Source organism: Chiloscyllium plagiosum, unplaced genomic scaffold (genome assembly GCF_037043375.1).
Source record: "Chiloscyllium plagiosum isolate Xiang-an unplaced genomic scaffold, Cpla_swu_hap1 HiC_scaffold_29, whole genome shotgun sequence".
NCBI lineage: Eukaryota > Metazoa > Chordata > Chondrichthyes > Orectolobiformes > Hemiscylliidae > Chiloscyllium > Chiloscyllium plagiosum.
Genome location: NW_028270167.1, coordinates 11,784,859 through 11,799,322, shown reverse-complemented (window position 1 = coordinate 11,799,322; position 14,464 = coordinate 11,784,859). Strand labels below are relative to the sequence as shown.

At 40.9% G+C, this 14,464-nt stretch overlaps 1 protein-coding gene across 7 annotated transcripts in view; it reads left to right on the top strand.

Annotated features, from left to right (window-relative positions):
- sik3 (SIK family kinase 3) overlaps positions 1 to 14,464 on the top strand; it is a 305,700-nt gene that overhangs the window by 178,386 nt on the left and 112,850 nt on the right. For all 7 annotated transcript variants that reach the window (XM_043676612.2, XM_043676614.2, XM_043676611.2 and 4 more), the window contains one exon: positions 6,717 to 6,878. In XM_043676612.2, coding sequence (XP_043532547.1) covers positions 6,717 to 6,878 — 162 coding nt within the window. The remainder of the gene's footprint in view (positions 1 to 6,716; positions 6,879 to 14,464) is intronic.

Here is a 14,464-nt window from a genome sequence, read left to right as displayed (position 1 = left end):
GGTCAGTGCCAAGTTGGAAGGTTGAGACTGGGATAAGGTGGGGGGAGGGGAAATGGGAAAACTTGCGAAATCCATATCGATCCCCTGTGGTTGGAGGGTCCCAAGGTGGAAGATGAGGCGTTCTTCCTCCAGGTGTCGGGAGTTTAGGGTTTGGCAATGGAGAAGGCCCAGGACCTGCATGTCCTTGGTGGGGTAGGAGTGGGAGGGGGAGTTAGTGTTCAGCCACAGAGTGGTGGGGATGGTTAGTGCTGGTGTCCCAGAGATGATCTCAGGTAAGTGGGACCAGTTCAGTTTAACCTGGTCACCATGGATGAGTTGAGCTGAAGGGTCTGTTTCAGTGTGCATGACAGTTTGACTGTAATGACATCTGTTGAAAAGTGTGGTGCTGGAAAAGCGCAGCAGGCCAGGTAGCATCTGAGGAGAATCGACGTTTCGGGCATAAGCCCTTCTTCAGGAATGAGGCTGGTGTGCCAAGCGGGCTGAGATAAAAGGTGGGGGGGTGGGGGGGGAGGAGGGAGAGGGGCGCTGGGAATACGATAGGTGGAAGGAGGTGAGGGTGATAGGCCGGAGAGGGGGTGGGGGCGGAGAGGTCAGGAAGAAGATTGCGGGTCAAGGGGGCGGTGCTGAATCCGGGGGATGGGACTGAGATAAGGTGGGGGGAGGGGAAATGAGGAAGCTGGAGAAATCTACATTCATCCCGTGTGGTTGGAGGGTTCCTAGGTGGAAGATGAGGCACTCTTCCTCCAGGTGTCGTGTGGCCAGGGTCTGGCGATGGAGGAGGCCAAGGACCTGTATGTCCTTGGCGGAGTGGGAGGGGGAGTTAAGTGTTCAGCCATGGGGCGGTTGGGTTGGTTGGTGCAGGTGTCCCAGAGGTGTTCCCTGAAACATTCCGCAAGTAGGCGGCCTGTCTCCCCAATGTTGAGGAGATCACATCGGGTGCAGCGGATCGCATGTTTTGCACTTCTTGCGGTTGCAGGGGAAGGTGCCGGGAGTGGAAGTTGGGTTGTTGGGGGGTGTGGACCTGACGAGGGAGTCGTGGAGGGAGTGGTCTCTCTGCAGGTGACACACAAATCTCTAAGTGACATGAAATACAAATTTGAAATAAGAGGTCTAGCCACATCCACTTGCTGTTCACTGGCTCTCTTCATCAATGTTCCTAATGTTTATATTGATTAGAAACTGAAGTTGACGTGGTTTATCCATGTAATGGCTACAAGAGCAAGTTGAGGCTGATCACTATCCTATAATATTAATCTCTCAAAGGCACTCTGCCATCGGTTAGACTCAAACTAAGAATGTGATGATATACCCTTGTCTGTTTGGGCGCAGCTGCAAGAAAATTGATGTCATTCAGGTCAGAGCAGTTCAGTTGATTGGTCCATTTGCCATTGAACCCAAAACCTGGCTTGTTTTGACTGCACTGTGTTCAAATCACAGGACATAATGGAGCCACTAGGCGCTCTTGTGGCCTTGGTTCAAGTCCCATCTGCTCCAATGATGCTGAATGCCAAAGTGTTTAATAAGCAATTATGAACAAACAGTAATGTATTTTCCAAACCAGAACAAAATGTGACTTTGAGGTCTTGGAAATTGTAGTTTTCTTAGTTGGAGGGTTATAGCAAACAAAGGTGCTGTTGAAATAGCTTTTTTTTAAAAAACATATGAATCATCCACTTTTAACAAAAAAGCTACTTCAACAGCACCTTCGTTTGCTATAACCCTCCCACTAAGAAAACTACAGCTTTCCAGATGTCAAAGTAACAGTTTCTTCTGATTTGGAAAATATATTTCTGTTTCTTCATAATTGTTTATTGAACACTTTGGCATTGAGCATCATCACATCAAGTGTTTCAAGATTGAAGCCCCACCACTTTCTGAAGGCACCAATGAATGCAACCACTCCTGGGTCATCAACACCTAAAACATGAACAGTCAGTTGTCTTGCAAATGAAATTAGTATGCATGATTTGGAGATGCAGGTGTTGGACTGGGGTGTAAAAAGTTAAAAATATGTGATTTTGAAATTAATATGTTTATACTTTAAACTTAACTTAATATTCTATTAGCCAGTTTTATCTGTTTGGCAGCACTGTACCTTCTTTTGAGTTGAAAGTACATAGTATTCTCTGAGAATGCACAATGTTCTTTATAGGTGGCCACTTCCTGTTGTTGCTGCAAATATTGCTGTTGAAAAGTGACCAGGAGATATGAGAGTCCAGCTTAACAAAAAGAGCTGTTCAGTTTTCCTTTCATACCCTGAATAGAACTATCTAAACTCTGATGTCTCACTGTGTTGTATGACTGCAACCCGAGTAGGACATTGAGTCTGTATACATGCCATTAATTTCTTGCACAAAATACTGATGCCATACTGTTCATCATAGCACCCACCTTGCTGTAGTTTTGTGCTTGAATTGTAGTGATAGTTGCCATTTCTGAAATGTGTTACCAGTGTGAGTGATTGTGGTGTAAAATTCCAAGCAGTGGAATGTGGTGAAACGGTTAAAAATTATGTCCCAATACATGTGTGAATCTAACCGGAATGGAGGTGTTGCTTAGTCCCGTGTGAATCTTCTTATCTGTATGTAACCAGAATGGAATGTGTTTTTTAGCCTTGCTCTGCTGTTCACATGAATGTTTATATCTGGAAGGGAGTATATCAGCTGGAAAAGTCTCCAGTTCGGTGAGTCTGCTCCGGGGTTACGTTTAACCGCCGAGCGTGGGTTGTTGGCAACCGCTCTACGAGAACTGACGGCTCCCAGTTTTTGTAACATGTAGAGTGAGTATAAGCCAGACCCGTTGAGCGACACTGCGGGGAATAAAATGCCCATATTCTAGCAGTCTCGCCTCTTGGTCGTTTGTTCTGTGTCAGACTACTCTCCTACGAACCTGACCTTGAGAATTTTTTAAAACATTTGGCGTAGTCGAGCAGGATCAATCGCAATTGAGGAGAGATTTTGATACAGAACAATGTTTTGGAAAACGACTAAGAAACCAGAAGAACAAACTGTGGAGGTCCCGACCGTCCCGGGATGGCATGGATGTGGGCATGTACGTGGCAGTTTGTTTGAGAAAGGATCCCAGTCCTGCCGAAGAACCCCTTGCCTGGGGTACAGTGGAGGATGTGGGCATGTCCAAAAGGCTGAAGCGGAGTTAACAGAATTGAATGGGATTGAACTGAACTGAACTGAGTGGAACTGAAGTGAATCAAATTGAACGGAACAAAATGGAACTGAGCTAAATTGAATTGAAATGGACGGAACTGAATTGAATTACACTGAATTGACTGAACTGAAATTAACTGAAACGAATTGAACTGAATTAAGCATAATGTAACACATGTATTGGGCCAAGCAGTGGAATGTGGTGTAAAATTCCAAGCAGTGGAATGTGGTGAAACGGTTAAAAATTATGTCCCAATACATGTGTGAATCTAACCGGAATGGAGGTGTTGCTTAGTCCCGTGTGAATCTTCTTATCTGTATGTAACCAGAATGGAATGTGTTTTTTAGCCTTGCTCTGCTGTTCACATGAATGTTTATATCTGGAAGGGAGTATATCAGCTGGAAAAGTCTCCAGTTCGGTGAGTCTGCTCCGGGGTTACGTTTAACCGCCGAGCGTGGGTTGTTGGCAACCGCTCTACGAGAACTGACGGCTCCCAGTTTTTGTAACATGTAGAGTGAGTATAAGCCAGACCCGTTGTGCGACACTGCGGGGAATAAAATGCCCATATTCTAGCAGTCTCGCCTCTTGGTCGTTTGTTCTGTGTCAGACTACTCTCCTACGAACCTGACCTTGAGAATTTTTTAAAACAGTGATTTACTTCTCAACAAAACTTTACCATGGCAGATTTTTTCCATCATCCCTCAATTTCTTGTGCTCCAATGAAAAAGTCCCAGCCTTTTCGGTCTGTTTTTATATCTCAAACCCTCCATTCCCAGCAACATTCTGATGAATCTTTTCTGAACCCTCTCCCATTTAATAATATCCTTCCAGAACAGGGCAACCACAACACAGTTGTCCAGAAGACACCTCACCAATGTCCTCTACAACACTTTGGGTGGCACTGTGGCGTAGTGGTTAGCACTGCTGCCTCACAGCGCCAGAGACCCGGGTTCAATTCCTGCCTCAGAAAACTGTCTGTGTGAAGTTTGCACATTCTCCACTTTCCTCCCACAGTCCAAAAATGTGCAGGTTAGGTGAATTGGCCATACTAAATTGCCCGTAGTGTTAGGTGTAGGGATATGGGTGGGTTGCTCTTCGGAGGGTCGGTGTGGACTTGTTGGGCCGAAGGGCCTATTTCCAACTAGGGGCGGCACGGTGGCTCAGGGGTTAGCACTGCTGCCTCACAGCGCCACGGATCTGGGTTCAATTCCCGCCTCGGACAACTGTCTGTATGGAGTTTGCACATTTTCCCCGTGCCTGCGTGGATTTCCTCCGGGTGCTCCGGTTTCCTCCCACAGTCCAAAGATGTGCAGATTAGGTAAATTGGCCATGCTAAATTGCCCGTAGTGTTAGGTGCATTAGTCAGGGGTGAATGGAGGGGAATGGGTCTGGGTGGGTTGCTCTTTGGAGAGTCAGTGTGAACTTGTTAGGCTGAAGGGCCTGTTTCCACACTGTAGGGAATCTAATCTAATCTACAACTTAAATATGACGTCCCAATTCCTATACTCAAACATCTGAGCAACGAAGTCAAGTGTGCTAAATACCTTCTTAACCATCCTGTCTACCTGTGATGCAAATTTGAAAGAATTATGTACCTGAACCCCTAGGTTTCTCTGTTTTACAACACGACGCAGAGGTGCTACCATTAATTGTATAAGTCCTGAATTTATTTGAATTACCAAAATGCAGTGCTTCACTTTTATCCAAATTAAACTCAATCTGTTACTCCTCAGCCCATTGACCCAAATGATCCAGATCTCTTTGTAATCCTAGATAACCTTCTTCACTGCCCACTACACCATCAATTTTGGTGTCATCTGCAAACTTCTATATTTTCATCCAAATCAACTATGAATGAAAAACAAAAGTGGACCCAGTACCTATCCCTGTGGAACACTGCTGGTCACAGGACTCCAGTCTGAAAAACAACCCTCCCCACCCTACCTTAAAGCAAATTTTGTTTCCAGTTGATAAGCTCACCCTGAATCTCATGTGATCTAACTTTACTGATTAGTCTACCATGCGGATCCTTGTGAAAGGCTATACTAAAGTCAACTGCTCTACCCTCATCAATCTTTTTGGTTACTTCATTTAAAAAATTCAGTTGCCGTTTTCCTTGCACAACTCCATGCTGACTACCTCTAATCATTCTTTGCCTCTTCAAATGCATGTAAGTCATATCTTTCAGAATCGCCTCCAAAAACTTACCACCACCAATGCCAAACTCTCAGGTCCATAGTTCCCAGGCTTCTCCTCACTGCCTTTCTTAATAAATGGTGCAACATCACCATCCCCAAGCTGTGTTTATAGATGATAGAAATATTTATGCTAGGGGACCCCCCCTACAATTTCCTCCATAACGTCCCACAATGTCTGGATACACTTGCTCAGCTGCTGGAGATTTATGTACCTTTATGTTTTCTAAGACCTCTCTGACTACTACTTCTGTAATGTGAACTGTTTTCAAAACATCAATATTTATTTCCGAGTTCTCTAGCCTCTGTTTCTTTCTCAATACAATTTCTTTTGAAAACAGTTTTTGAAGCCTGGCTCTACAATGAATTGATTTTGTGCACTAATGGACTTCGGTTTAGTTTGTATTGTTTGTGACCCAGCATGATGAATAAGGGAGCTCAGACTTGTTAATTTGTATGGAATCGTTTTTCTATTGAGACACTTGTAGTTTCACTTATGATTTTGAATGAGTTAGTTTTGGGAAGATCTTTAAAATAGGATGGCTGTGTATAGCTGTGCTCCTGAGAAGGGAACAATAGATTTAGCAAATTAGATGATCTTGGAGTTAAAAGGTAGGTTAGTCTTAACCAGAATATTGGGGAAAAATATCACCAAGTGTTTATTTAAGCTGAGTACATTGAAGCTCAAGTTAGCTCCAGGTAGAAAATAGTGCTGTTTCTGTCTAAAAGTTCAAGTTACAAGTGACTTATACTTACAGAAGTGTTAGATACAAGAATTCTGGTGCGAGCATTTGAGTTTTGAGAATGGTACTGGGACAGTGTTTTGGATACAAGACAAAAACTGTTTTGTTGCTTTTCAACTTGTAAATGAGTTTTTTTTTCCTTCGGTCCAACTCATCCATGTTGACTACGTTTCCTCAACTGAACTAGTCCAATTTGCTGATGTTTGGCCCATATCCTTCTAACCTTTCCTACCCATCTAATTGTCCAAATGCCTTTTAAATGTTGTAAATGTACCAGCCTCTACCACTTCCTCTGACAGCTCATTCCATATCCACATTACCCTCTGTGTGATAATGTTACCCCTTAGATCTTTGTAAATCTCTCCCCTCTCGCCTTAAACCTATGCCTTCTCGGACATTCCTATCCTGGGGAAAAAAGTCCTTGGCTGTTGACTTTATTTAAACCCCTCATGGTTTTATAAACCTCTTATAAAATATATAAACATTTCTGTACTTTTTTAAATAATATCAGCAAAATGTGGTTGTTCTGTTTTGGTTGCGTTTCAGTTCTTGAGTCTTTTTATTTCATGTTTCTTATGGTTTTCTCTTTTTCTCCCACCTTTCAAATCCATAGATCATCTTGTAGCCCATGGACGAATGGCAGAGAAAGAAGCCCGAAAGAAATTCAAACAGATTGTTGCAGCGGTCCATTTTTGCCACTGTCGAAACATTGTACATCGAGACCTGAAAGCTGAAAACTTGCTCCTAGATGCTAATCTTAACATAAAGATAGCAGGTACATTGATATTAATTTTGCACAGTTTTAAAAAGTACTACATTTTATGACACATGGTTTTGTTTTGCACGTGTTGAAGCGCTAGAGAGATAATCATATGTATGGGAGGGAACATGGCATTAGATAAATTGTGGTCATCTTAGAACGCAGCGCAATTTCCATCCATGTTTGTATCGTCCGATTTTCTTTAATTTGGGACATCAGCATTGCTTTCTAGCACTATTCTTTGATAGAACAAAGAGATGCCAATTTTAAGTGCCTGCCTTTTAGTTGGTGTTGTCACATAAAGAGGAAAAATTTGAGGTATGTAGTCATACAGAGAAATGGGAAAACCACTTAAAGTAAGGACTATCATCAATGTAATATAAGAACAGGCAATAACAAGACATTCAGGTCACATATCTCTGGTGCTTAACATTGCACATCTACATTTTCAGTTTCCTTACTGTCTTTTTGGTTGCTGAAAATCCTTTAACATCTTGGGAGAGAGAACTCTTCAGTTCAATCTACAGATCCTTTTATCTATCTTCACATCATTGATTTTGCGATGTTTTGGTGCAGGGGATACTTGTTTCTATTTATGGTCTTTGTGAAAAACTGAAAGATGTAGAAATGTTTGGACATTTTCTGGATTGAGAGGGGTCTTTACCATGGGGTTTCTTCGAAATGACAACAGTTTAATGTATGCTATAGTTTACTTGCTGTTTACAAAAGGTTAAGTGACTGGTGAAAAAGTAGAACAAATCTTTTAGGAAGGTGTGAGATGGGGTTTGTGGCCCAAAGACTATGTGAATTATTCTCTAGCAACCTTTCCTACATTTGATTTCTATTTTACAGACCTAAGTGGCTAATAATGAAGGAAACCATAGGAGCTGCAAGTCTCTCCCTTTCTGCAGTAGTTTCTGGGAACCTTATATATATCAGTATATCTGGCTGCCTTTCAACCATGTAAAACTGAACTGTAGTCCCTTCCCAAAGAATCAGATCCAGATTTATTTCAATTCGAACTTCCATCAATCAGCAGCTGTCAGCAGTTTGATTTTGTTGACAAGAAATCTGGTGAATTGTGAAGAGTTATCAAATTCTCTTCTTAGTTCACAGATCCTTGGCCAACAGAGTGCTTTTTATTTTATCTTTCTTTTTAAATATCTTCTCAGCAGAGATAGTTGAAGTTTGTGCTGTGTGATTATGTGTGATTATGTCAGTGTTTGGGATTAAGGGGATATAGTTCTAGTTCCAGTTTAGAGTTTTCATGTTCATCAGTTTCTACCTCTTTGTTTTAAGAGTAGATTTTGTCTTGTGCTGAATGAACAGATTTGGTCAGTTGTCCTTAGAAAATTCTGCAACATTTTAGGAACTCAAATTTCCTACCTATTTCATGACTTCTTAGTGATAAATCACAGTTTTTACGCTCTGCTATCGAACATTTTCAGGTTGCATCTTATTGACAGTGGTGTAAATTAGCAGTGGTCTGCAGGTGAGGAATTCTGTCTGAATAAGAAATATTTACACTACAAGGTCAAAAATGTTCTGCTTACCATTATAGGAACATTGGAACGGGAATAGATCATTGAACCCATCAAGGCAGTACTGGTATTTGGTTAGACTATGGCTGATTGTCTACTTCAGTGCCACTTTCCTACTCCATCCCCATAGCTCTTGATGTCATTCTTGTACATGTTCAGTGAATGATTTTTTGCAGCCCCAAAGATAGTGAATTTTGCAGATTCACTATGTGCTGAGTGAAGAAATTTCTCCTTGTATCTGTCTTAAATGGCCTACCAGTTATCTGGAGATTAAATCACCTGGCTTTAGACCTAACAACTATGGAAAACATCTGATCAATGTTCACTTTATCATAATCTTAAGACTTTTGTAAATTTTAATAAAGTTACCCCCTTTCTTCGAAATTGTAGAGATTACAGGTCCTGTCATGCTGTCTTCATAATTCCAAAAATACCAAAAAAAATGAAAGGGCAAAAGGGAGCAAGGAAATAAGTACAATAACTATGACTAGATTAAAAAAAGGTACTAGAGCTGCTAATGGGGCTAAAGTCTAATGAGTCCCTTGGGCCTGATGTATCAGAGAAAGAAAGTAGCTACAGAGGTAGTAGATACTCTGGTCGTAATCATCCTACAGTCCTTTGATTCTGAAAAAGTCCCACAGGATTAAAAAACCCAGCAGTTTAACATCCTTATTCAAAAGGGAAGGAGACAAAAAAACAGCTATCTATTGGCCAATTAGGTCAATGTCTATAATTGGGAAATTGTTGAGAGTCTATTAGGATGTAATAGCAGAGCATTTAGAAATACATAACTAAGCTGAGTCAGCATGGCTTCATGAAGGGGATATCATAACTGACAAATTTATTAGAATTCTTTGAGGTGGTAACAAGCAGGATAGTTAAGGGGAACTGATAGATAAGATAAATTTGGATTTCCCAAGGGGTTCGATAAGGCACTGACCATAAGGCTATTTGATATGAGTCGTTGGTGTTGTGGGTAATATATTAACATGGATAGAGAATTGACTAACTAAGAAGGCAGTGATGGGATAAGGGGCACATTTGCAATGGAGTGTTATGGGGCTCGATGTTGCAGCTACAATGTTTATGTACAATATATATTAATGATGTATAAAGAAAGTAAATGTACAAGTTTATAGATGACACAAAAGAGGTAGGAAGTCAACTGGTGAGGGTGACAAAAATGGTATGTGGAGGGATTTAGACAGGTTAAGTGAGCAGGCAAACACTTAGCAGATGGAATGTAATTGTGGAAAATGAGAGGTTATGCACTTTGGCAGGAAGAAAAGAGGAGCTGACTATTATTTAAAAGGTGAGAGACTGCAGGAAGCTGCAGCACAGAGCAATTTCTTGTGCATTAATCAGAAAATTCTAGCATACAAGTTCAGTGGGTAATATAGAAAGCAAGTGGAATGTTGGCCATTATTTCAAAGTGAATGGAGGATAAAAATAGGGAAGTCTTGCTAAACCTTTACAAGACATTAGTCAGTCCCCAGCTGGATTACTGTGAACAGTTTGGTCCCCTTATAAGGAATTATTTACTGACATTGGCAGCAATCCAGAAAAGGTTACTAAATTGGTCCTGAGTATGGAGGGATTTTCTTATGTGGAAAGGTTGAGTACTTTGGGCCTATACTCATTGGAGAATGTTTATTCAAGAATGAGTGGTGACCTACTGAAAAGTGTAAGATTCTTCAAGGTTGGAAGGGAAGATTCTGAGAGGCTGTTTTCACATGAGCGAGTCCACGACCGGAGAGCATAATCTAATGCAGTAATAATCGAGATGAGGAGAAATTTCTTCTTACATAGAGTGATGAATCTGTGGATTTGTTTTTACTACAGAGGACTGTTGAGACTGGGCTGTTAAGGATGTTCAAGATCATGTTAGACTTATGTTTAACAAGTAGGGGATCAAAGATTCTGGTTTAAATGCAGGAAAGTGGAATTGAGGACTATCACATGAGCCATGATTTCGTTGAATAGTAGGGTAGACTTAATGGCAGAATGGTCTACTTCTGCTTTTATGTCTTATGATCTAAGACATCTTACCTTCACAGGGATTAATCTGAAAACCTTTACTGAATTTCCTCTATGGCAGTTATATCCCTCCTTAGATAACGGGACCAAAACTATACCCAGTTCTCCAAGTGAGACCTCCGCAAAGTTTTATACAACTGCAGCAAGATATCTTTACGTCTGTACTCAAGTCCTCTTGCCGTAAAGGCCAACATACCATGTTCTTTGCTGATTGCTTGCTGCGCCTGCACACTAACTTTTAGTGACTCAAGAATAACTGCATTTAGGTCCCTTTGAACATCTGTACTTGCCAATCTCTCCTTTTAAGAAATATTCTGCCTTTCTGTTTATTTCTTCCAAAGTGAATAACTTGATATAAAGGTACAATATATTCCATCTGCCATGTTCTGACCCATTCATTTAGGTTGTCCAAGTTTTCGTGATGCCTCCTTCCATCCTCTTCACAGTTTAACTTTTCCACCTAGTTTGGGAGTGTTGTCAGCACATTTCAAAATACTACAATGGCTCCTGTATCCGAATTGTTTATATCAATTGATGATAATGGCTGTAAAGTAGGGGCACTTTCTTTTTGGAAGTGGTGTAAATAAAAGTAGCTTGATTCGCAATTTTTCTACTCAATAGCATTATTTATAAGACAAAACATGCCATAAATTTACTATTCTAGTATTTATTTTAGAATCTTTGTTTCCAGGACTTCTGGGTCAAAGAATTGTTGTCTGTTTACTGTGTAAGCGTGCTGAATGCTTGCTGTCCCCAATCCCCACATTGCCAACTGTAGTAATATTGGCTCTTATGTTCGGCTCTTTTTGAGTAAATCTTGCCAAAAAGCTTTGAAATTCCCTCCTGTTTTTAAGTTGTTTAAATGTAAAATAGGTCCCCTATAAACAAATATTGTAATGCATTCCACATTTGTCTACATTTCTTCAGAAATAAGACCATTTTAATGTGACAAATGGAAATACAGCCAGTTCCCTAATGTAGACATGCCTATTAAATTGTAGAATGCAACACCTTTACTGTGTAAATAAAGTGAGGTACAGATTAAATATTACCTAATTGAATGGTGGAACAGACTTAGTGGAGTAGAGGGTTATATGAGAGGGATGGTTTACTGCTATTTCATTTTACAATTTATCAAAAATATTTATTTGCCAATTTAGTTCATAGACTGACGCTGTGCTATGTTTATTCTGCATCTACTGCTGCAATATTTCTGTGGCAATGCAATGTGGGAGCCATGGTTAAACTGTCCACTTGCACTGCCACAAAGTGGGTGATAGATGAATCTTGTTACATTCATTTTGTATTTGGAGCATAGATTTCCACTCTAGATCAGATCTTTCTTTTCCAGTTGGGAGGCACCGGTAAAGCAATTACTTGGCAATTTAAAAAAAAATAAGCTTCATACCAATCGTTATAAAGGGAGGCAAATCATCCCTTGAAGGTGTTCTCACTTCCTCCAATTCTGATCTGTGCTAGCATCGTTTTACCATCCGTGGAACTAGTCTTGGCAGTTTCAGGAAGAAAGGTGCAGTATGAAGCTAGCATATGGGTGAAGATGTTTGCGCATTGTCATTATTTTGTTGTGCGTTTCTATAATATTTCAGATTTGGTGTCTGTTGCTGTTCAAAAGTACAAACTGCTACAAATACAGGTCAGTAAATGGAAAGCAATATCTTTCTAATTTACTGTAGCTTTACTGATGTTGTGGTAGTGCGTTATTGTTAGATGATAGAAGGTGAGACTTTTCTGATGTTGGAAACGATTCATTGTGACATTCTCTGTGGATTAGTTCTATATTCAACACATGGCAGCTGTCCAGTCTTGAAATACAGTAAGCAATTTTTATGTTAAAAATGACTGATGTTAAATCCCTTACCACACCTCCCATGAAAGTTCATGACAAGCCTGTTATTCCTCTTCTTTCATTGTGGTTTTGGAGTTCATATTTCAGAACCACAGCATTGCTCTTAATTTCTATGTTTACAGTTTTGCTGCCTGACTGTCAAGTTATTAAATGATGAGTGGTAACGTCTATGTAGAAAATTTTTATATTTTAAAGAAACCTCAGCAACATATGGTCTTATTCTCTTTTTTATTTGTTTTCTGAACTGGTACAGAAATCCCTTTTGAATCCTTGACTGAATTTTTTGGATTACAGTTGCTTCTGAATTTATGCTGACTGTATGAGAAATATGATGAGTGCAAAACATGTTCTGGTACTAACAGGAGCTAATTACAGACAGCATGGTGGTTCAGTGGTTAGAGTCGAAAAATGTGGCACTGGAAACGCATAGCAAGTCAGGCGGCATTTTAGGAGCAGGAGAGTCGACATTTTGGGCATAAGCCCTTCATCAGGAATGTTCCTGATGTTTCAGGCATAAGCCCTTCAACGATTCTCCTGCTCCTTGGATGCTGCCTGACCTGCTGTGCTTTTCCAGCGCCACACTTTTCAATTCTGACTCTCCAGCATTTGCAGTCCTCACTTTCTCCCTTTTGGCTCAGTGGTTAGCCCTGCTACCTCACAGTGCCTGGGGCCTGCATTCGATTCCACCTTCAGGCAAAAATGTGGAGCTTGCACATTTTGCCTCTGTCTGTGTGGGTATCCTGTGACTGTGCTGGTTTCCTCCCACAGTCACAAAGATGTGAAGGTTAGCTGGACTCTCCATGGAAAATACAGAGTTACATGGATATGGTAGGGGAGTGGGTGTGAGTCCTATAGTCTTCGGAGGATTGGTGTGAACTCAATGGGCCAAATGGACTGCTTCCATACTAGTAATTCAATAATTCTATGATTCTACTCCAGTTGACTTCATACTTCCAAAGACACAAGTACATTTGCTGTCAAATCAGTGGTCATAAACATTTGCTTTGCATCCATGGTCTCGGGTTTTGTAAAGAGTAACAAATGGAATTTATTCATAAGATTTTTTTGGGAAGCGTTCTTGATTTTGATATCATTTTATTTCAAGCCAGGTACCATGTCTGCAAGTTCCTTGAAGATATCTTAATGGTAAACTGACATCCCTCTTTAGGCAAACTAAAAATAGCAGGCTTCTCAAGCAAGTGGAAATTTAAAGTTGTTAGGTATTAGGCCCCTGCTAATGTTCTCGAATTTGTAACAGGCTGTCTCTTATATTTCTTGTACTCTCACTTTCTTCATTCTTCCCTTACTGAGCCGTGAGGAAGTGCCTGGCATTTACTGTTCTGTAAAACAGACCTTCACTCTTACAGAATGTTTTGGTTTAACATGTAGCCAAATGTTCTAAATCCTGCAGATATATTGTGATACTTCTTGCCAGATCTGCTAAAGCACATTGTTAATTTATAATATTTCGCATCCATGAGGAACTTTTTAAACTATTTTTATTGATTTGCACCAATAAATTTCTTAATTTTATTTGGGCGGTGAATCTGTTAAAAATAGATTTCCTCTTGAATTTGTGGGGAAAAGACGCCACAGTTTCCCATTTTCTTCTTTTCAAAAATTCAGTCAGGAAATGTCTACTCTCTGTATATATAATGCTGGAATGCACCTTGAAGAGCTCAGTGATGGCCATAACAATACCATGGTGATTGGAACCAGGTGGATCTTGTTGACTGTAGGATCCTTGTTGCCATTGTTGACCTAGGCTAATCAGGAAGCCCTGGCTGACCATTTTAAACAGAGCTTGGCTTGTCTAGGACTCTGGATAGACTGCTCCAAGTGCTATCTTACAGGAGTTGAGTGCTGGTCATAAATCAGCTGGTGGCTGCCATGCTGTGGTACCGGCTGGTCCCTTTGCTCCCTCCTCCTGGCTTTATCGCTGACATCCAGAAAATATTGGTTCACTTCTTCTGGGTCAAAATGATGCACTGGGTTGCTGCGCAGGTCCTGAGTCTCCCCATTCAGGAGAGCGATCAGTCGCTGTGTGCATCCGAACCCAGGTGGCAACTTTCCACCTTCAGACCTTGCAGCGATACCTTTACGTTGAGCCTCCTCCTAGGTGGTGCGCTCTGGCGACGTATTTTTTTCTGCCAAGT